Raw genomic sequence first — 21,740 nt, 5'->3', positions numbered from 1 at the left:
GCCACCATCCATCCTTCCATTAGCTATATCCGCTTTATCCTGTGGGGGTCTGAAGGGGGCTTATCCCGGTTGACACTGGGTGAGAGGTCAGGTCGCCAGTTCACTGTAGGTGTGATACAAAAAGAAAATGATGCATGCTCCTGTCCACGCTTCCAGTCAGTTTAGAAATACCAGTTGATCTAATAGGCATGTCTTTCGATTGTGGGAGGAAATTGGGGCACCGAGAGGAAACGACCACACAAACTCCACATAGTATGTGGAGTTTGTGTGGTCGTCTCTATGATAGAAAGGCCAGCCAGGTTTGGACACAGAATCTTCTGGCTGTCAGGTGCCACGCAAACATTCATTAAACACTAATTAAACCGAATAAACAGGAATGTTATCGGATTAGTCGTCCAAGTGTTGAACAAATTGACATTTTTGGCACTAGATGGAACCAGTGGATGAGCAAATTTCTTCCAGAATTTATCTGTCTATCTCTATTTGTTTTACATCTGGATCACACTCTAATTAAAGTCTGTTTAATGAACAGTGAAGCTGATGAACTTCCCCCCGCCTCCCTTCGTTTTCTCCACACACTCAGATTGAGCGTTCGAGTTAGAGGGTCACTCAGTGGATTTTAATGGCCATTTAGCACACACATCTCCTCCAGCTAATGTGTGTCTCGCATATTGGTGTATGTTCAAACGCTACATGTGCCCTCTGAGATCGAGGGCGTCCCGATCAATAGTAACTGACCATAGAACGGGCCGCTGGTTGTTAATTTAGTCTCTGCTTAATTCTGGGTGGCTATGGCAACAGCAGGCTGGAGTCAAGAGGAGGGGCGGGGGGGATAACAGCAGCAGCAACTCCCCCCTGACACAAATATACACACTAAACTGTAGTGGATTGGGGAGGGGGGCTGGTTGAGTCGGATATGAGGTAATCTCCCTTGGGTTCACAGTATGACAATAGCGCAGAGGTTCAATGACACACACACACACATGCTCATCTATTATGCGGTCAGACAACTGGCTGGTCAATGACTTCATCTCTGCCAGTCTGTCAGTCATCTCTTTGTTGCCGGATGGATCATCACCGTTGCTCTCACTGTGGACGCAGCTGCACCAGAATTCATAACTGTTGGATGTTTTTTTAATCTCACTTCATTTCCAACTGGACGTTTCTAGTTACTCCCGCAGTTGCTCTTGTTTAGAATTTACGTCGCCAGCTTTCAGCAGGAGGATCAAACTGCTTTTTATGAGTTATAGTTTTAAGGTAATGGAGCAGCACAAGAGGGAGTTTGTGTCATAGACTGCTGCTGTTGTAGTTGTTGCTGTTTTTCTGCTCACCAAAATGGACATCCATCGGATCCAAGTGCTGCGTTACTGCCTCCCTCAGAGTGTCAGTGACTCAGGATTGTTTTACAGCCACATCGCTGCCAGGTTTGTGCTGACACTTTGCTCGACGGTGTGTGTTTAATCATTTTTACCTCCAGTGTATGTCAGAGTGAAGTACAATGTCGAAAGCAGTGAGTAGAACTGAAAGCAAAGAGAGATGAAAGCACTTTGGGATGAACAAACAAGGATGTGCACTTGACGTCGACGAGGTTTGACTGTTGTTTGAGAAGAAAGTGTTGTGATGTTCCGGCAGCACAGACGGACAAATCTTTCCCCTGCTGTATTTTAATCAGAGCTAAAATACTAATCTGTAATCTTAATCTGGCTTCAACGAATTGTTGCAGCATTGAGGTTATTTGGGATTAGTTATTGTGCGCATGAATATTTAGATTTTGGCACAAAATTGCAGATGAAAGAGCAGTTTGTTTTTACCTCATGTGTAAAACTAAAGCTAAAGTGTCAGAAGTTTTCACTCTGATCTGTTCTCATGATCTTCTTTTTGTTGTTTCCTCTTGCCTGATTGCATCCTTTCAGTCAAAGCCAGAGATGCTGCCAGAGAGATGCAGCCCACAGTGATGCTGCACCGAGCATCTTCTTTATTCTGCAGCTTCACAGAGAGCATCTCTGAATAGGAGGTGCTCTGTAAGGGCTCCATACATGTTTAATTCACACAAGTATTAACGACAGCATGGCTTCTGGCTAAAATGGCAGCCCTTTCGGGCCAGTGACCTTCTCTTTTTCTCTCCTTCTGTTTTCTGCTGGGAGGATGGAAGATGGAGAGAAGAGATGGAGGGAGAGAAAGCGAGAGAGAGAGGGGAGGGAGGTTTGGTCGCTGCCGCCGTCCCAAATGAGAACTGTAGGATCAAACAGCTCTGTTGGCTGCCTTGTTATCATGAGGGAGAGGAAGAAGGGAAGAGGGGGGTGAGGACTGGTTTAAAAAAATAAAGGACAATGAGATTTTATGGATGCAATATGAGCAGAACACAAGGGCCTGCCTCCCTGTCTGTTTAAAGCTGATAGCAGCAGCATCATGACTGTAATCTTCTTTACTGATGGCTGCGATAGTCAGATACAAGATAGCAAAAAATGTTTCACTGAACGTGTTTTTTTAACTAATATTAAACATACATATTGCATATTGGAATTGTTATTTTGCATTCTGTGCAATGTTAGATTTTTTTTCTGACTTGTGCATTTATATTAGTTCAGCTGCTTTCTCAGTCCAGCTCCAGTTTTATTACATCTCGATCATATTTTTAATGAAGTCCCTGCAGTCAGCCATGAAGCTTTTATGTCAGGGTGATCAGGTTTTCTTGATTTGTGTTTAATTTTCTTGATTACACAAAAAGCAGACGTACCTGCCCAGTTGTTTTATCCATGCAACTAGTTTTCAATGGATTTTTCTGAATATTTCTAAAAGCTAGTGTGCAACCAATACAAGTTTTCCAATGTTGATGCCAATATGAGTATTTGTGGGCAATGGCCAGTTGTACATTGCAAATATCATGTTGTCTGATAAAATGCAACTTTTTAAAAATAAATCAGTAGACTTGCACTTTGTCAAACAAATTAAGCTCAAAAATTGGCTGTAAATGAATGAAAAATGCGGTTTTATTGCGCCACATGTAAGCGTTTATCAGCAGCTATCAGTATCTCTAACTACAGGTCTGGTGAATGGGTTGATGTCTGCTGTTGTGGTGAGCACATTGTTTCACTTACTGCTGCCAACGCCCTATACTGCGCTGCTCTTTATGGATTTATCTTAGCTCACGTGTACAATGGAAAATGATCTGTTAGCTCCAGTGGCTGGTGTGGAGCGGTGCAACGTAGCCCCTGTTAGCCGACACGTTGTGGAAGTCAGTCGATGAGCTCAAAATGGCAACGAATGTCACAGAAACAGGAGAAAACCTCCAGCAGAGCCAGGTTCAGGGAGGGCAGCCATCTGCCTGGACCTGTTAGGGTGAGGGTAAAGAATTAAGGATAGCAGAGAAAAACAAACTATACAGAGATCACAGTAATACAAAATACCATTTGTAGAAATACGACGATGCAAAAATAAAGCACACAACATATACAGTTAAAGTATGTGTATTTGAAGCTGGCCTGAATGTGACTGATAATGCTTTGTGTTGCCTTATTGACTGAAATGAACTGTGCTGCACACATAAATGCATCTACATGTTCTACATTAAATTGCGATCGATGCGCATAATCAAGAAATCACACAATGACGGAAACACAGAATGTAGGTTAAGCATTCGCTGTTTTCAGATTGTGTGTAAATTAAAAGAAGCAGCGCACCATACGGATACATCATGGCATAAGACAGAGCTTTTTGCAAACAACAACTGGGACATTTAGCTAAGAACATAAGCACATTAATGCGGTTTGCATTAATGCCATTAAGACTGCAGTACTCTGCTGTCTCTCTCTCTCTCTCTCTCTCATGTGGGGCTTAATTGTGATTCATTCTGCAGTATTGCTCTACACTTGTATATCAGCTGGGCAGCGGTTAGATAAACGCACTATTGTGTGTCGTTTGGGCAGCATGCTGAGGCTTTGGCGACACTGTAACCTATGGATTATGTGAATCTTCTCTGTGCTACGGCATATGTAATAGTTTTGTCTTAGTTATTATTGGAGCTGTAATGCATTAGTGGAAGGGAGATCAAGTCCTTAAAAGCCTCATTATTCTGGTCTTACCCATGAATATGAAGGCATGTTATGCATTCAGGAGTAATACCCTGCATAGAAAGCTCCTGCTTACAGTGGAAATACAAACATTCTGTATAAGAGGTGTAGAGATGTTCTCAGCGTATGCAGGTGGCTGGGTTCTGTCTGTATTTGGATGGGACTATTTACTGTAAACTTGCACAGATGTGTACCAGAGCACATCTCACAGGAGGAGGCTGCAGTTCATCATGTAATCTGTGGTATTTACTGCACACAGAGACTTTCGCTCTCTGACTTTAGCCTTTAAGGCAGAGCGTCCTCCTACAGATGCGAGGTTGAAACCACAGTAAACCTGCTGACAAAGATACCACGACGCTACCGCTGTGTGTGACTGAAACGTAGGCGTAGCAATGCAATCTTAGCAAGGGTTTAATTTTACACACATCGCAAGATTTAGATAGCGTCTATATTTTTAATGACCGTGTTCTATATACTTCAGCAGCAGTGTTAGCAACGTTACGACATCCCCTTTTAAATCTGGCATCTGTCACCAGTCTGCCATCTACTTCTACTGACTTACTTACAAATGGCCAGGCTTCACAAGCTTCCCACCAATAACGCTGTGCTGTTTTTAGTTCCAGGGCCTCCTTCCCTGCTTCTGCTTGTGAACTGTACTTTCCCCCGGTGGAGCAGATTAGAGGTCTTGTGCGAGAGTTAAGTCCTGGTTAATTTAGATTTAAGACTGCAGTGAGGTAATGATCTGCCTGCTAGGCTCTGTCTCTAATCCAGCCAGTCAGACAGACCTCTTCCTTCTGTCAGCCGGACCCCCGCACCCACCCAAACCCGTACTGGAAACCTATGCATTCCCGCCCATCCTATGCAAAGGCTCTGCCCTGCCCCTAAATGCCCAGTGAAACCCGGTGGCTACAATCCTTATAATAGTAACCGACAGCTAACTGGATCCATACGTTAGAACCGATCTGTGTGTGTGTGAGTGTGTATTCATGTTTCTGTTGGCCCTTTGGGTGTATGTACAGTACCAGTACTATAATATACTGTGTGTGGGTGCATAATTATGTATTTCAGTTCCTGTTTGGGAAAAAGAGTGGCAGCACATCACAACACAGGGCGGACCGCCTCCGTCTCAACAAGAAGACACTCAGAGCTGAAGCAGCTCTTTGTATTTCTGTTTGGACTTTACATTTCACACAATGGGCCTCCCCTTATTTCCTGGATAACGCTAAATTATATAGAACGTACTCATTTTGCTGGCTGAAATGTTGATGTTTGACCACACTACAGACAGAGATGTCAGCTATGGCAGCTTACACCAGTACAGTGGTGAACACTGCCTACCTGAGGATGTTTATTTCCCAAACATCTCCAGGTTTTAATTGTATGTCCTCCCTGACACCGGCTGAACGTCTCTATTATCTCCAGCACCAACCAGGGACGCATAAAACGGTGTAATTATCACTCCTGCTGCACAGGAAGCCGCTCCGGATGCTTTTGTCTCTCTCGGTTGGTTTTCGCGTTATGATTTTTTTAAGCTACTTAATTAGCATGAAATGGCGCTGATTAATTGAATGAATTGAGTTGTTTCCGTGCAGAGCAACCTCCAAGTTACAGTGAGTGATCACTGATCTGACAGCAGCCGAAATGATTAACTGGGGATTCACTGTGACTTGATGGGCTGCAGCACAGAGGAGGTGTTTGCTGAGTTTAGTGTGTTTGACCAGTGAGCTGCCTGGTCTCCCTGATTCTCCTTTTATTTCACCTGATGCTTGAATAGGTGCTGCCCTTTGCGCTTCAGTGTCCCGCCCGCGGTACACTTTGAGATCTGCATAAGCAATTTGCTAAATGTCTGAAACTGCAAACGTGATTATACAAACACTATACGCCGATGGAAAGCTTAGATTCTCATGAATCCGCCGGTATAAACCACTTTCAGATGTGATTACCACAGCGGGTGAGAAAAACACATTTGTCCGACAAACAACGAATATTCATCCATCCGTTCTCTATACACAGCTTTAACGTACACAGCGCGACTCACATTTGCGGGTTCATTATTACACACAGATGAAAATATTCCACAAAAAAACGGCCATAATCCAACCTTGGACATCCGGACAAAACAAGCCAGTAAAATATTTTGTCCAAAACATGTCTTGAAGTCGGTATATAATCCACGAATAGGTAGTTTTCAAGGAAATGCACCTCGCGATGCGCGTCCAATATTCCCTGTATTTCTCGTCATATTTTTATTTACAAATAGAATATTAGCGATTTTTTTGTACTGAAAATGGCTGGAATTGACTGCAGCTTAAAGGGCTACAGCATTTTCTTTAACCCTCTGAATCCCAAGTAGTTTCTGGGCCTGCCACATTTTTACAAACTGTAGGCTCATTTTTAAGTGCAGTTTAAAGTCCTGCACCTCTATGTAAACAGCACAACCATGACTAGAAGTAGCGAGAACTCAGAAATGACCTTCCTGCAGTATTTAGTTATTATACCATAAATGATAGAAGAAGAAAAAATTATTTGAATATTCTTTGATAATTTATTTTACAGTAAAATTATTTTTTTAAAAAGGTGTTTACAATAGTGAACGAAATGTCTCTACATGGTACAGATATTACACATACTATTTACATTCTTAATTTGTTTCGATGCTTCTCTCCTGAATAAACGCAGCCTGCAGTTCAACCTTGCTCTGTTGAAAACTTCCTGAATTTTTGTCATGTGGCTGTCAATCGCAGCTGAGTCACTCGTGGCTTTACAATTGCCCTGTGGAGCGCAGAATTATTTGTTTTTTTTTGCAGAATCTGGCTAGTACAAATGACTATTTTTTCTGTAATTTTTTGAGACTAGAATATAGTGATTTTGATCAAAAATCACAATTTTAAGCTTGGGTTTGGCTACATTTTCCAGTGGGACGGCATTTCAATTCAATTTTATTTGCATAGCACCAATTACAGGTCAAATTGTCTCAAGATGCTTTACAGAACCCATATGCCTGAAACCCAGAGCAAATCCTAAGGCGACAGTGGCAAGAAAAACTCCCTTTTAACGGGAAGAAACCTTGAGCAGAACCCGGCTCTTTATTTACATGTAGTTAAACTAGCGTCAGCAAGCTGAAAATCTAACAAATCTTTCTGTTTCTACAATTTCTGACTGATAAATTGCTGAATTTTGCCAATAATTTAGTTTAGGGGAGACTTCTAGGTTTTCCTTCCTGACCAAGCCAGAGCCAAACCTTTGTTTTCAGTTTTTACTGTTGGTTTAATTAGCGTAGTATTAACATGTTTTATTCATTTCGTCTTTAGAGAAAAGAGAAAATGATCAACTAAGCATAGTAGTGGCAGGGCATCCTCTGGGTTTAAGTGAACGTGCATCATCTTCCATGCCTTTATTAGATCAACCATCAGTAATTATCATCTTCATTCATGATCATTAATTATGTCTGAGTGAAGCTACTCTGACAGCATGAATATCCTGTAGGTATTTGAGCTAAGCCAGGCTAACTGCGTCGTTCTACAAAAATGTCAAGGAAAAAGCACAAAACTCTCCAAAAATGTAACTTCCACATTCACTCTAATACCTTTCCTAGCTCTATCATGCATGAAATACACATCTACGCTGCTTTTGTGTTCCCATTTCGTCATAAATAGCTCTCTGCTGACGACCTACTTCTGTGAAGCGTCGGCGTCCTTTGGTGGTGTTTTTTTTTATTTTGACGTTTAGTTTTCATCACAAAAACAAAGGCCTGACAAATATGAGCCGCTGTCGTGAGCCGGCCTCTGCTGATTCACTCATCATTTGTTCGGGTGTGTTCGGGTGCCTTCCACTGTGAACCAGCAGGATGAAACAATTACAGCAGCAACAAAGGCTAATTGCCGTGATAGCAGAAGCCCTGCCCTCGGGTGCTACCCAGAGAGGATGCCTCCTGCACCCCACCACCCCGACCCACTCCCTGCCCTGCCAAGGAGACACTTTCCCAGCCCGAGTACGTCCAGCGATCTAATCATGAAGCATGAAACTGCTGTTCCGAATATGCACACTCAGCCCGTCACGTACACGCTTAACATTTTCTGGACAGGATCTGGTTCAGGCATTATTCCTTCCAGCACTGAAATCTCTGCTAATGGACTGATCTGGGCGGGGAAAATACACGGCCTTGACACTCAAACTGTGTATGTATAGGATTTGCATGGAGGAGGAGGGGGGGGGCACATATGTCTAGCCATGTGTGCAGGGAAGTGCTTTGCTTAATTCAAAAGCCTGGGAATGTGGCCTCCTTTTCACCACCCGCCTATGAGGCTTATTTGACATGAGGAAGCGCTCAGTGTGGCAGAAGCCTTCATATCCTCTCTGCTCCTGTTTTTTTTTTCCTCTCAGCCGTCTATTCATCGCTCCCTCTCTCCTGCTCCGTCTCTTTTTCTTCACCTTCTCGCCCCTCTAAGGCTGCCTTTTGAGGTGGATATTATTCACCCTCCTCTGAGAAATCTGCTTATTCCAGCAAAAACAAGGCGAAAACGCTCAGATGGGATCTACTGAGCAAATCAAGTCAAGTTGATCCTTTTTTCAGGGCTAGATTAAATTTAGATTTACATTCAGAATACACACGTTTTCTCTGCTCCATCACAAGCAAAAATTATTTACAGTGAATAAAAAACTACGAGCTGCAGACTCTCTAAACAACACGTTGAATAATTGTGCTCGTCTCATCAGCCTGTAAATGTGTTGTGGGCAAACATGCAGTATCTCTTCTTTTTTTATTCATGAGCTGGTAGTGGGAAAGTACTCATGCATTTTTAAAGTTGCAGTCTATAGAACACACTGGAGGGAAAATACCAGCAGGTTCAAACCCTCAGAGGACTGCCGTGGCCTGGAGTCTGAAACTGCCCAAATGATCAGTCAGCTGTCGGTGAAACTGCTTACAACAGCTATAATCAATATTTTCATATAAACGTGTGTGAATGGGGGTAGCTTGTAGTGATGAAACCGCAAAGAAATATTACGTTACTCTGCAGTTCCTCTCAACTCTATGAAGTTTTATTATAAACATTTGTTTTAGCTTCACACAGAAATACAATATATTGCAAATGTGACATAGTAAAACAACTGAAAACGGATAATAGACAGCTATATACACAGAAAATACCGCGTTATTCCTTTGTATTCTTTGGACTCGTGCTTCATACACTCCCTAAGATGCTGCACCCTTTATGTTTGCCAGATTTGCTTTGGACATTATTGACTCTGGCAATCAGTTTTGCGGAAAGAAAAAAAGCACACACTGGTCTACAGCATGTGGATTCTTCCAGTAATGTAAAACAAGCCTGACTGCTACAATAAAATGCTGCCAGCCCACTTCTATACGCCTTGGTGGCACAAGAGTTCTTTTTATTTATTAATGTTTCTGATAGTGGCAGTGGAAAGAGAAAGGAACATGAGGAAAGAGCAGGGAAGTGACATGTAGCAGCACTACAGACTCACTGCTCGGTGTCAAATGCGCCCATGTGGCATTCACCCTAACCACTCAAAAACACTGGATCTTTTTGGTATTTTTTTTTTCCCAATGCAGCAATACTTTGGTAAGAAAAGTTCGACTCTTCCTTGTTACATTTTTAAAACTAACTCTCTTGGTTGCAGCTCATAACATGTACCACTGTATGGAAAAGTACTGTGTAAATGTTAGTGTGATAAGAGGACAATAAAGGACCTTGGATGCTTACTTCTTGCATCCTTTTTAGCATACTTGAGATCACAACATGCATAAGTTCTCACTATCGTCGCGTTAGAGATTTTTAAAAGCCCCAAGACAGACCTCTCACTGCTTCTCAGATGTAAATATCTCCAGAGATTCCTTTTACTAGTAAGATCAAAGGTCAAGCCTGTAGGATTTTGTTGCATCTAGCGTTGAGGTTGTGGATTGCTACCAACTGAACCGGCATTCCCCTTCCAAGTGTGTAGGAGAACTGATGGTGGTCACTAGGTCCTCGTAGAGCCAGTGTTAGGCTTGTCCATTCTGTGCTGCTGTAGTACAATGGTGAATTCTATGGAAGAGGAACCGCTGCCTATGTAGATGTAAAGGGCTCATTCTGATTGAACAAAGTACAGTAACTCTTATTTTTAGGTACTAATGAAATCAAATCATAGATCTTTAAATTGCTTGTTTTTTTCTGCAGCAGCATAAAGATGTGCAGCAATAAACTCTTAACAGCTCTAACAAAAAGATATTTACATCAGGAATACGTGGAGGCCAATCCACAAGTTCTCTTAGTCCAAACATGCCTTCTTTGATCACTCACGTATATTAAAAATAATGTTAACTACTGCTTTAGTTTGACCTTCAGTGCTTGGTTACGAGCTGTTTCCAACTCTGAACATGAGTTTGATTCATCGCGTTATTTTAATGTCACTGATTGTGATTTTCAGCAACAGCTGACCTTTATCAGATTCTGCCATATCGCCTGCTCTGCGTTCATCACAAACACTCAGTCACTCTGCGTTCTGTTCTCTCTTCTGTGTCATCTCCACACTCAGTCACCCCTATGCTGACTGAAAAATCATCAAGTAAAGTTGCAGCTCTGATGCTAAGCAGCTATTATGTGGCTTATTGTGTCCTCTCTCCTCTGTTGTCATGTGACCGAGCACCCACCACGCTCCCATACTGAACCACATGCAGCAGCATTTAGCTCTCTGTCAGAAGTGGTGAGAAGCCTTTCTTCGGGTGAAATGAGCCGAGCTGCTCTGCCATGGTCTCGATTATTTCTCTTTTCTCATCTCATGATTGAGCAACATACTGTACGCAAAGAAGGCTCAGGCGAGACCGACGCTTTATTTCTGACTTCTTGAGGAGAACTGAAACCTTCAGCATCGAGCTCCAGGCCTTCCATCCCTCTGGCCTGAACTGCTCCAGAAATAGGGCCTGTTTTTGTAAGAAGATCCATCCCAGAGATGCAGCCACCTCCCTCCTCCCCTCCCTTTCTTCTCCCTGTGAGACTCTGGTGGTCTGTCAGGTCTCTGAAGTGGAGAGAAGTGTCTGTTATGTGATTAGAGAGGCTTTTTAACTTATTTAGGGATGCAGGAAACACGATGTCTGTAGTTATCCCTCATCGTTTAGAATAGGAGCGACTCATTATTGCTTCCCACTTAAAATAATGTATTTTTATCCGTTTTTATATTAGAAGAAACATGTTGTTTGCATGTGTTTAAGGATGAATCTTTGCGTTAGTGTTGGAGCTGTCAAATAGACTCTATCTGGAGTGAATTTTGAGAGGTGCCACTTCTTTATTCACATCTGCTCAGAGTTCCTTTTTGTCCCCAGATGGAGGCCGTTTATTGTGTAACCATTTTCCCGCATCTACATGTACACTCATTTTTGTCTTACTTTCACCCACTTGCAACATCCAGACGCGTCACATGTTGATGTCGCCGCTGCTGGTTAACTCGACAGCAGTTGTGCAGTGGGGAGTGATGGATATTTGACAGAGAGATGGTGGTTGTAAATGTGGGAGTTGCTGCTGAAATCCATCTGTCAGACGAGCTTTAAAGGCTTCTCCCTTAGGAGCGCCGCGACGTGCTGCTCAGTTCATACAGAGATTTTCTAATATTTTTGCACAGAATTAATCATCTGTATGCAGCTGTCACATGTCAAACAGGTTCTTTTAGTGCGAGATCCTTATGACGCGAAGATTTCTAGATTAAAGCGTTCAACTGGGAAGAAAAATATTTTGATATCTGTTTATTTTGTTGCTTGAGAGCGTTGAAAATCCCTCATTTATACTGTGCACCATCATTACCCGTCTGCATCACTTCCAAATCCTTGTCTGACATAGAAAACATTTTGTAGAATAATACGAGGATGCAGCCAGTTGAAGGGCTGCTGTTCTGTCGCTGCTGAGTTATTCGAGGCTGTTCAGACGACCCCGCGGGAGCCAGAGAGCAGATGATGGCAGTAAAGTAATAAGAAGCCGGCTGAGGCTGAACCATGTGCTGTTGAGGTCCGGGGGGGTCTCTCAGGTATCACGCTGCCTTCCTCCTGCAGAGCTCCACATCGGAGGAAAGGTTGTCGGAGGAGGGAGTCGCATGTTGGCATTTCGAGGTCGCTGATGTCTTAGGGGCCTTTAAAACGAGTCTCACCACTACTAGTAACTGCAATGAGAGACAAACCCATGTGTCTGCTCCTGCTCCTTCATATATAGCTTTAGTGGATTGTGTAGATGAATAAATTTACACTACATAGTCTCTTTCATTTGAGGCTTTTCTGTCAGGAGTGAAGATAGTAGAAGAATTCATCGTACTTTTGGGTGTTGTCGCTATTCTGCTGTTATTTTCTGTTGTGCCGTGTGATGATATTAGGAGGTCCCTCTCAGGCACATCTCCTGTGTATCATTCCAAAGTCTTAATTGTTTCTGGATTATAAAATCTGTGATATAACAATAAATTAAAATATGTATGAAATCATAAGAAAATGACAGCAGGTATTATGAAATTTTAAATATTGAAGCTGCAGCATTTTGGCGATTGGTTCATTTCACAATCAAGCGTGAGTGTACTTCAAAAGGTTCTCGGCCTCACACAGAAACAAGAGGCGTAACTTCCATTTTGAGGGAGAACTGTATCCTATAAAGCCTTATCTCACTGTTCACAAAAGCTAAAAATATTTAAAGCAATCAAAGAAAAAGGAGAGGAAAGCCAGTCGCCATTTTCAGAACTTTTAACGTTGTTTAGAGGAGATTATGTGGAAAAATAATGCAAGAACAATCTTTCTCCTGTGACGTTTTCGGAAAAGGCCTAGAACGATTTGTAACACCCTTCTATTTGTGTGTTGCCGTTTTAGCCAGCTGTGTAAATTTGAATCCACGTGTGCATTTTTGGAAGCTCTTTTTGTGTCTCCTGCATCTTACATGAACTGTTGCAGAGGTTAGGGCCCATTTACAGTCAGTGAGCAGATCATCAGTGCTCTTTAGCTTGCTCTCCTCAGCCCTCGCACCTTCAGACTACTGATGTGCGCCTGACTGCCAAAGACTCAGCCCCTGAGGTGTCGAATGCAAAAATTAGAGAGGCGTTTAGTCGCTTCACAGGCTAAATTAACCTCACCTCTTCCTGTCCACATCTCTCCCCTCCTGCTTCTGTGTGTTTTCATCCTTAGGCAGTTTTAACACCTTTAGGCACATATGGTGCTTGAGACTCAACGGTAGTCGGCCTGTAAAACATATGGCTAAGCTTTTATACACTCAAGCTATGTCGATTAAAAGTGGTAATTTTGTGATGTGATTTATATGAGCACTCACCAAATGCATCCTTTTGCTAACGTTCCTCTGCAGCTCTGTGGTTGTGAACGTGGTTATTCAACGCTGGTAGCTGAGTGCTGTGTGACTTTTCATTAGCTTTTTACCAAATGAGTCTCCAGCTGGCGACATGTGCACTGATCAAACAGTTGTGTTTTTATCGCAACGTATCATTACACGACACATCACACACACCCTGCTGCACCGGTGCCTCTGAACATTTCTTGACACCGCAGTGAAGACCGCAAGGGAACGGGGAATTTTCCAGGGTTCAGTTTTAGGTTGAGGTCTTGTTTATAGATTTCAGCTCACCCACTGGTCGGTACATGTGAGCTGTCAGATTCCTAAAGTGGGAACTTGTAGCGGTAACGGCAGTAAGGTGTGGCTGCACAGTGACCCGTCGGCTCAGCAGAAAATTCTACACCAACTCTGATTCATTGGTTTTATTTTATTGACCACCGTCACATTTACACTGACAGCATGAAAAGTGCAGTGGTGCATCTCTGTAATGTAATGTTCTCTACATTTTATGGAGACTCTGCCCTTTTCCCAGTTTGTTTTGTTCCTTTAGATTTCAGTGCTCAAAATAGCTCCAACAGAATAGTGGGGGTTGCATTTTTATAATCTAACAAAAACTGATATCTGCTTCTGTACTTGCAAGACAGATTTCAACATCTCATTGTTTTATCCAAGAATGATTTCAGCTTTGAGCTCCTGTGAGACTTTCACTGACTAAAACATCTGGATTGTGTCCACGTAATCCAGGTGTTTTACATATGGTTAAATGAGAAGGTGCTTTATTACTCTGCTAAGGAACACGCTGGAGTTGTGTGACAATCGGCGTACGTTTGTCCTTCTGTGAATCTGTGCACAATTGCTCAAGAACGGGCTAACAGATTTGGATGAAATTTTCAGGAAAGGTCAGAAATGACACAAGAACCACCTCATTAGATTTTGGCAGTGATACAGCTTATAGTCTGGATTCATGGCTTTGTTAAAGATTTCTGTATCATTGCGAGATAGCGGCACAGCGTCACTGAAGCTATGACAACAAGTGAACACTACATCAGCTGCCTGCTGACGATCACATGATTGTGATCGTACTACAAATCGACCGCTGCGGACTTATCAGGACTTATCCATTGGAAAGGATACAAGGAACACTTGATTAAATTGTGGGGGTGTTTCCAAGTCCCATCAATTCCCGCTGCCTGCCACATATTTAAGTCAAGCGACTTGGTATCCGTACATAACATACACATGCATAACACACACCTGTGCTCAGCGCAAGGTCATTTTGTTTGTGGTTACGTCTATATTAAATGGCCACATTCTATGGTGGCGTGCTTTATGGTCATCAATAACTAATAAACAAATGCTGCATTTCTAAGAAGAAAATGCTGCATTTCAGATGATGCCATATGGGGGAATGAACAGCCTTGGTGGAGTACTGCGCTCTTTGAGTGCTTTTCTTGTTTTCATAAAGCAGTAGATTTCCACTTGTCCCAAAAAAGAAACTGGATGAGGAGCCACAGGATCATGTTTCAGCTAAATTACACTGAATGCTTGTCTCTAGTCATTTCTACTGTTATTATATTTACCTGGTCTTCTTCTGTCTTCTCGCTTTCTTCTCCCAGTGAACAGAGCATCTGCCAGGCTCGGGCCTCGGTGATGGTCTACGATGACGCCAGTAAGAAGTGGGTGCCCATCAAGCCTGGACAGCAGGGCTTCAGCCGCATCAACATCTACCACAACACTGCCAACAACACCTTCAGAGTGGTGGGCGTCAAACTGCAGGACCAGCAGGTGAGAGACGCAGGGAGGAAGTCAAAGACTTTATCATAATGCAGAGATGTCTCACTTTCTGTCAGTGTCAGCATTCAGTACTAAGAGTTAATGCTTAGCTCGATGCATACAAACGTCATATTTTGTGAGGAAGTAAAATGTATTATTTGATGTCTCAAACAGCTTTATGTTACAAATCTGCACAATCTGAGGTGCATGCATTAACAGAGAGGCATACACAAGATTACAACGTACTGACGTAGTTGTCTTGTTATGTATAGTGGACAAAACCTTTCTCCTGGAACACACTCACATTTGACCGTCAATTTGTCTTCAAGAAATTTCTAATGCACTGTCCAATGTTGCATGTATGGAAAATGTTCTGGGTGTACCGTAGCTTTCTCTGTCACTGTACTGCATATGTCTGACTGAAGAAAGCAGCAGTTTTGCCTAGCTCATGTTTTAAAGGTGGAAGTGGAGCAGCGAGTGACCGTTTCTCTAGTGAAAATAAAAACATTTCTATTATCATAGCCTTGCCCAAAATGCAGCATGTCTTGAGGTTACGTTGCAGAAACTTGTGTCTCTTCTTCTGACATGTTAGATTGTGTCTTGTATGATGGAAACAAACTGATGGTCGAGACAGAACAAATCTTAATGTGACTTGAGTTTATCCACAAGAAAAGAAAATACACTGGAAAATTTACTTGTGGTTCCTTTGTTGGTCTATTTTGGTGTTGTTTTAACAGTTATTTTGTGTTGAAGTAACATAATCAACTGCCACTCCTTAGAATGTCCTTCCCATTGTTTACACATTGTTAGCTGAAAAATCACAGTTTGAACAAGGGAAACAGATATAAAATGTAGTTGTCAAGCTGAAAGAAGTCCCATTAAGGTACATCGTCCATTGGAGCATCCAGCCAGTTGATACACAGTTTTAATTGTCTGCTTATGTTTCCCTCCTCCATTAAAGGTGGTGATAAACTACTCCATAGTGAAGGGTCTGAAGTACAATCAGGCCACTCCGACCTTCCATCAGTGGCGTGACGCTCGGCAGGTCTATGGGCTGAACTTTGCCAGTAAGGAGGAGGCCACCACCTTCTCCAACGCCATGCTGTTCGCCCTCAATGTCCTCAGCTCCCCCGACAGTGGAGGTAAGAATTTGTGGCTTATGTAATAAGAAATACGTCTCGCTGTTGTTTCCCCTTAAGCATTCGCTCTACTAGCTCTTTATTTTCCACTCAGCGCAGAGATCCTGGTTTGTGCTTGACTCCCTGGAAGGCCGGTGTTATTTTAAGACATTTTCTGAATGTTTGAATCAATTCAAATGGCTCATCTCCATCGAGAAACTGGAGATGAAAGTTTTTGGATTTGTTCGCTGGCGCTGGATACCTGCTCGTGTTTTTCAGTGGAACCTTCAGGTCTGATTACAGTCAGCTGTCTTCAGTTGTCATCTGAGATTAATTTTAATCTAATTTTGTTTTCTGGAAAGAATTCTCGGTAGATTTGAATTTGTGTTATCTACCTAAATGCTCTTTATTGATGGTTACAACAATGTGCAGAGAAGGCATAGGCATGCTAAAGATCCATCCTAGCAGCTCATTTAATATAGAAAGCAACTGGGGTAAACTGCTATAAGAAACAAACACACTAAAATATGAACTGATTTCCTGTCTAAACATTGGTAGCTATGTAATTAAGGTCACCTGGAAAAATGTGACTCTTATTATTTTAGGAAAGTTGCCATTAATTTGTGTGCTGTGTAAAATGAAAATGGATATTGTTCTGTAAGACAACTGCAGTTATTTTTGGAGATTTTCCACATTAGTAGTTAAGAGCTCATTATTTTCCTTTGACTCTGGCATTTGCATGTCAGTCATGTGCAGGATGGACTAATTTAAGCTTATTTTCTATAAGAGAACACACTCATTTAACATGTTTGTCTTAAAGCATTTTATCGCAAAATTGTGTGTTGTGCTTTTGACTCTGTGCATCATCTTATTTTAGGAAGCAGCAGTATTTAGGAACCCAATACATGCTTTAACTGAAGCATCAAACAATGGTAGGATGTCATTAGAAACAAAATGATCCACGGGGACAATACACATTGGAATGACAGAATAAAGAACCTGTGAAATATGACAAAATCATCATTAATTTTATGCCCATGTTCAGTTACACTGAGAAGTTCAAAGCCTGTAAAGTGTAACTAAGCTCTACTACACCCTGCTGGTTAGAAACATGAACTGCAGCTCCTAACAATAAACCAAAAAATAACAGTATCAGAGGACATTTGGTTACATTATTCAGATTTGTGCTTTATTTATGGATTTTATTGCCGGCTGGGATTTTCACTTCCATTGCACTTTATTAGTTTGTAATGTTTTTTTTAGTGAGAATAAACAGTAAACTCTGTATAATAGAGAATCTGCACCTGGTTAAATATGCATTATGTAGTAGTAGTAGTTTTTTCTACATGGCTCGTGAATAAATCCTGTTGAAACCCTGACCTGTAGTTGAAACTGAACTGACACCTCCTCTTGATTTACTAAATGGCTTCTGACAGTCTCTGGTTACAAGCTACTTATAAGCTCTGTGTGTGTGCGTGTGTGAGTGTGTGTGCAGAAGATACTGAGAGTGAATATTTGCAAGTGTCTAGCTGCGCTGTCATCCCATCCCATCCTTGTGACCCTCCTATTGGTGGCTAAAATATCTCGTACGGAGCCTTACTGTCGTTCCCCATCATGCTCACATGGCAGCTCTCCTTATTTCGGGTGCATTTGGATGTGGGATCATGAACCTCGTCATGCAAGGTGTCTCTGTTCGCAGGAAACGCTGCCTGTCTTACTTAACCACGTCCCTTGTGCTGTTACTTGTTGAGAGAAGTAGCGCTGACACTCTAGTATCATATCCGATCGTTAGCAGCCTGTGGAAACAGTGAGTTTGGAGAGTTTCCCACCATGCTGACTCCAGATCTTTCGCCTGGTGTCCTCAGACGGGTTTCTTCTGCCATCATCATCCTCAGTAAGTGTCGTGCTAAAGAGAAGTTTCACTTGCATGTATTCCATGGCAACAGACTGGCAGGCAGATGGAGGGAAGTTAGCCATTTTCTCACGATTTAATAGGAACTGTTTGGGCGTGTAGGTAATTGTGCATTGTTTTTCTTGGGTGATGGAACGTACTGTACTTCTGTACAGTTATGACATACTTCTGCTTCCATTTTTTTGCTGCTATATATTTCTCCTCCCATTGCATTTCATATTGAAGTGTGCTTTTTACTCCTCTACTTTGTTCTGGCACCTCAGCTGTACTTTTCAACTAGAAATTACATTAAAAACTTGTGATAAGCTTATAAAATGCAGTTATTACACCAGTGGTCCCCAACCATTGGTGAATGCATTTAAACTTGTCAGATGGTTTCATTTCAGTAAAGCTTTGAGGTTTACATATTTATCTAGTGTTTCACATGGAGGGCAAAGATTAGAGATGACTTCAAAAATACAGATTTGCAAAGCAGATTCTTAGTTTCTATTTATATTTCTTCCTAGCTAATTATTGACAAGATCCCCTTTTGAACTCGGATTACATTACAAATCTGCTTTTACAACAGTTACTGGTTAAGCATTAATAAGTGCAGCTTTAGTATTGATAAATTCAATGATTAGCAAATAAATAAATGTGCATATTATTAAAATGTAACATTTATCTAAGCAGGACTGTGACTGCAGCACTTTTTTTTAGCACTTTATCTAATTTAAAGATGAATTTTCCAAGACTGGTTGCTTGTGTAACTAAACAGCTGCTGATAATCTGTCATGACAATCACATGCTGCAGTCATTTTGCCTTTTTCTTTCCTTAGGAAGATTTATAACTGAGCGCAATGACCTGAAAATATCAAAGTGGCAGCCATGATGAGAACTGGTCGAGTTCTCTAAATGCCGAAAAAAGGAGCTTCACCGCCTCCTTTCTTATCTTATTTAGCACAAAGTGACACACCATCCATGACAGACCCACACAGCTGCTGTCAAATGATTACATAGTCTGATTCTAGTGGAGCCAGATTCTCTTTGCACTGTGATTGTCTTGTCTTCCTGTACATCTTTCCTTGGCCTCAGAATGTTTTCCATGAAGGTCGAGTAGGAGTGTTCAAAAAAAGACAAAGGGTATCAAATGTTTGAGTAATCGACCGCGACCACAGTGTGTCTGCGATGTCAAGAATTTATAAAATTAACACATTGACCGTTTTAGACTCCTACACATCTCACATTGAGACAGATAGCAAGTCAGGCTGTCAGTTCTAACAGATTTGTTTGTTATGTTTGGAAAGAGGAAGGAGGGCTGGTTTCTGTTATCTCTATTGTCTGTGATGAACTCATGGTGGTTCCTGCTTTAGTTGCTGAGACAGTTAAGTCTAAACTGGCATCTTTGTTGTTTTTTTTAAGTAAAATTCAAAATCAGAGTTAGAGACGATGTCAAAATAATCATGCCCATCTGTCTGTTTCATCTCTTTGTTGCCACTTCTATGGTGGCTGTTAGTAATCCATCATCAGTTAATCATTTACTCTTCTGTGTGTTTAAAGAAACAGTGACAGAGTACAAGAGGACAAACAATTGATTTTCCTTTGATTGCATTGAGACAAACCCCACACAGACACACGTACTTTGGCCTCCAGAGCTCCAGAGAAACGTCTACAAGTCTGATCAGGCCCTCTGGTCCCCTGGGCTTCCGGCTCTTCCTTGACCTTCACCATGGCAACAGCCAGAACCATCTACCCTGCGTCACATCAGCAGCAGAAACGCACATATAAGCAGGGAAACACATGCAGAACAACGCAGCAGGGGGTGACAAGCGCCTCATTTACATCTACCTCATTAAAGCCTGCAGAACTGTTGTGAAGTGTTAATGTTGTGTTAATTGGGTTGTGTTTAAAGGGCGAATCCCTAAAGTCTCATAAAGAAAATACTGTAGTTGTTGCAGGTAGAATCAGCAGAATGATTCTGCTGTATTTATCTTGAATGTCTTGTATGATTTCTTAGAGGTTTATGTTTCTGCTGCAAATACTTCTGTTGGTTCACAGTTAAAGAAGAATGTCAAGCTGATACTGAAACAGAAAGCCTGTGTTTACAGAGCCTGCAGGATGTCAGAGAGTGATGCCCTTAACTTGCATCCATTTCTCCTTTGCATAATATTCATTCTGATCTGAGAGCTTATTGTATGAATCGCTACTTTAAACGGTTTATTATTTCTATGTCCTCTTTCCTTGCAGAGCGAGAGTATTTCTTTGCTTTTAACGTCCTGGATATTAGCTCAACCCTCTGAATATTTGCTAAATGTGCAGTTGTGCAGCTTTGCCGGCAGAGCAGATAATTAGCACAAGCTAAAAAGCAGAGTTCAGGGGAGTGTCAGCCCATCGAGGGGAACAAAACATCTTCAAGGCGTCGCTTCTGTGCTCTACCTGAACCTAAATCCATCAGATGTGGCAGAACAAACTGAAGTTTGCTGTTATCTACAAACGAAACCTGCTCATTCGCTCACTGCCATGTGCAGACTGAGGTTTTGCTGCAAAAATCAGTTTTAATTATATTACCAAACTTTGCTCATAGGGGTTTAACCTTAGTCCCTGAGCCCTGTTTTTGAAGCACCTACTCTTAGTGCCTACAGCCCCCGCCGGCGGGGGCTTTAGGGACTAAGGGGTTAAAGTCTGAGCAACATGCAACCCTGTTTTGGAGAAATAATGGCCCCAAAAAATCTAACTTATTGTTAATATTCAACTTTTACAGGTATTTTTTTACTGCCTTATTATTACCTTTTCAGACACTTTCATTGCGCTCTTATTTGCACCAACTTGCAGGAAAGGTACCAACAAATATAATTTAGATGCACTGATTTGATCACTAAAAATTTAATCCTCATGCATCTGTGAGGACATTTTATTTCTTTTTATTGTTTTATTTTTAGATGATTTTGACTTTTGACCATTTATTTGAATGGTTCCACTGCATAAAAGATGTTAATGCATCAGAATCAATGTTGGTCCTAATCACTGATTATCAAAAAAGAACTTTCCACTTATCTGTTGACGTCATGTAAACAAACTGGCATTTAAAGGGTTAAAATCCTGAAAATGAATGAATATTTGGTCATTATGATTAGGACTGATGTAGATCAAAGAGACAAGTCATTCAAAATAAAAAATAATCTCAGTGTATCATGTTTTTTTTTTGTATTGTTTCACATGTGGACATTTTTGTCTTTGAGGAGCTCGGTGTAACTGTTTTTAAATTGACACCTAAGGGTTAAGTTAACCAAACACTGAAGCAAGAAAGAGTCTGAAGAAAGAGGACACACATTTAACCAAAAACACTTGAATATGACAATACAGCTGACGCTAATGAAAACCGTCACGCTGAATTTGGTTCCAAAACAGATTAATGTTTTGAGTGAATCACGTGAAGTTAGAATCAGGATAATCACTCTCAGCCCTCACCGAGCTTCTCAAATCGCCTCATGTTGACTGCCCCCATCAGCCCGCCCGCCTCCCCCATCCTCCAGACACACTGCGAACGGAAATATCACTCCATGGGTGATCTTGATGTCACGGT

General features: G+C 41.7%; 1 protein-coding gene across 2 annotated transcripts in view; it reads left to right on the top strand.

Moving 5' to 3' along the window:
* Positions 1 to 21,740, top strand: part of evla (Enah/Vasp-like a) — a 41,942-nt gene that overhangs the window by 11,631 nt on the left and 8,571 nt on the right. For both annotated transcript variants that reach the window (XM_051958407.1, XM_022221621.2), the window contains exons 2-3: positions 14,992 to 15,160; positions 16,110 to 16,290. In XM_051958407.1, the coding sequence (XP_051814367.1) occupies positions 14,992 to 15,160; positions 16,110 to 16,290 (350 nt within the window). The remainder of the gene's footprint in view (positions 1 to 14,991; positions 15,161 to 16,109; positions 16,291 to 21,740) is intronic.

Source organism: Acanthochromis polyacanthus, chromosome 1 (assembly GCF_021347895.1).
Source record: "Acanthochromis polyacanthus isolate Apoly-LR-REF ecotype Palm Island chromosome 1, KAUST_Apoly_ChrSc, whole genome shotgun sequence".
Taxonomy (NCBI): Eukaryota; Metazoa; Chordata; class Actinopteri; family Pomacentridae; genus Acanthochromis; species Acanthochromis polyacanthus.
The sequence above is the reverse complement of the archived record's forward strand: the minus strand, read 5'-3'. Positions and strand labels throughout refer to the sequence as shown.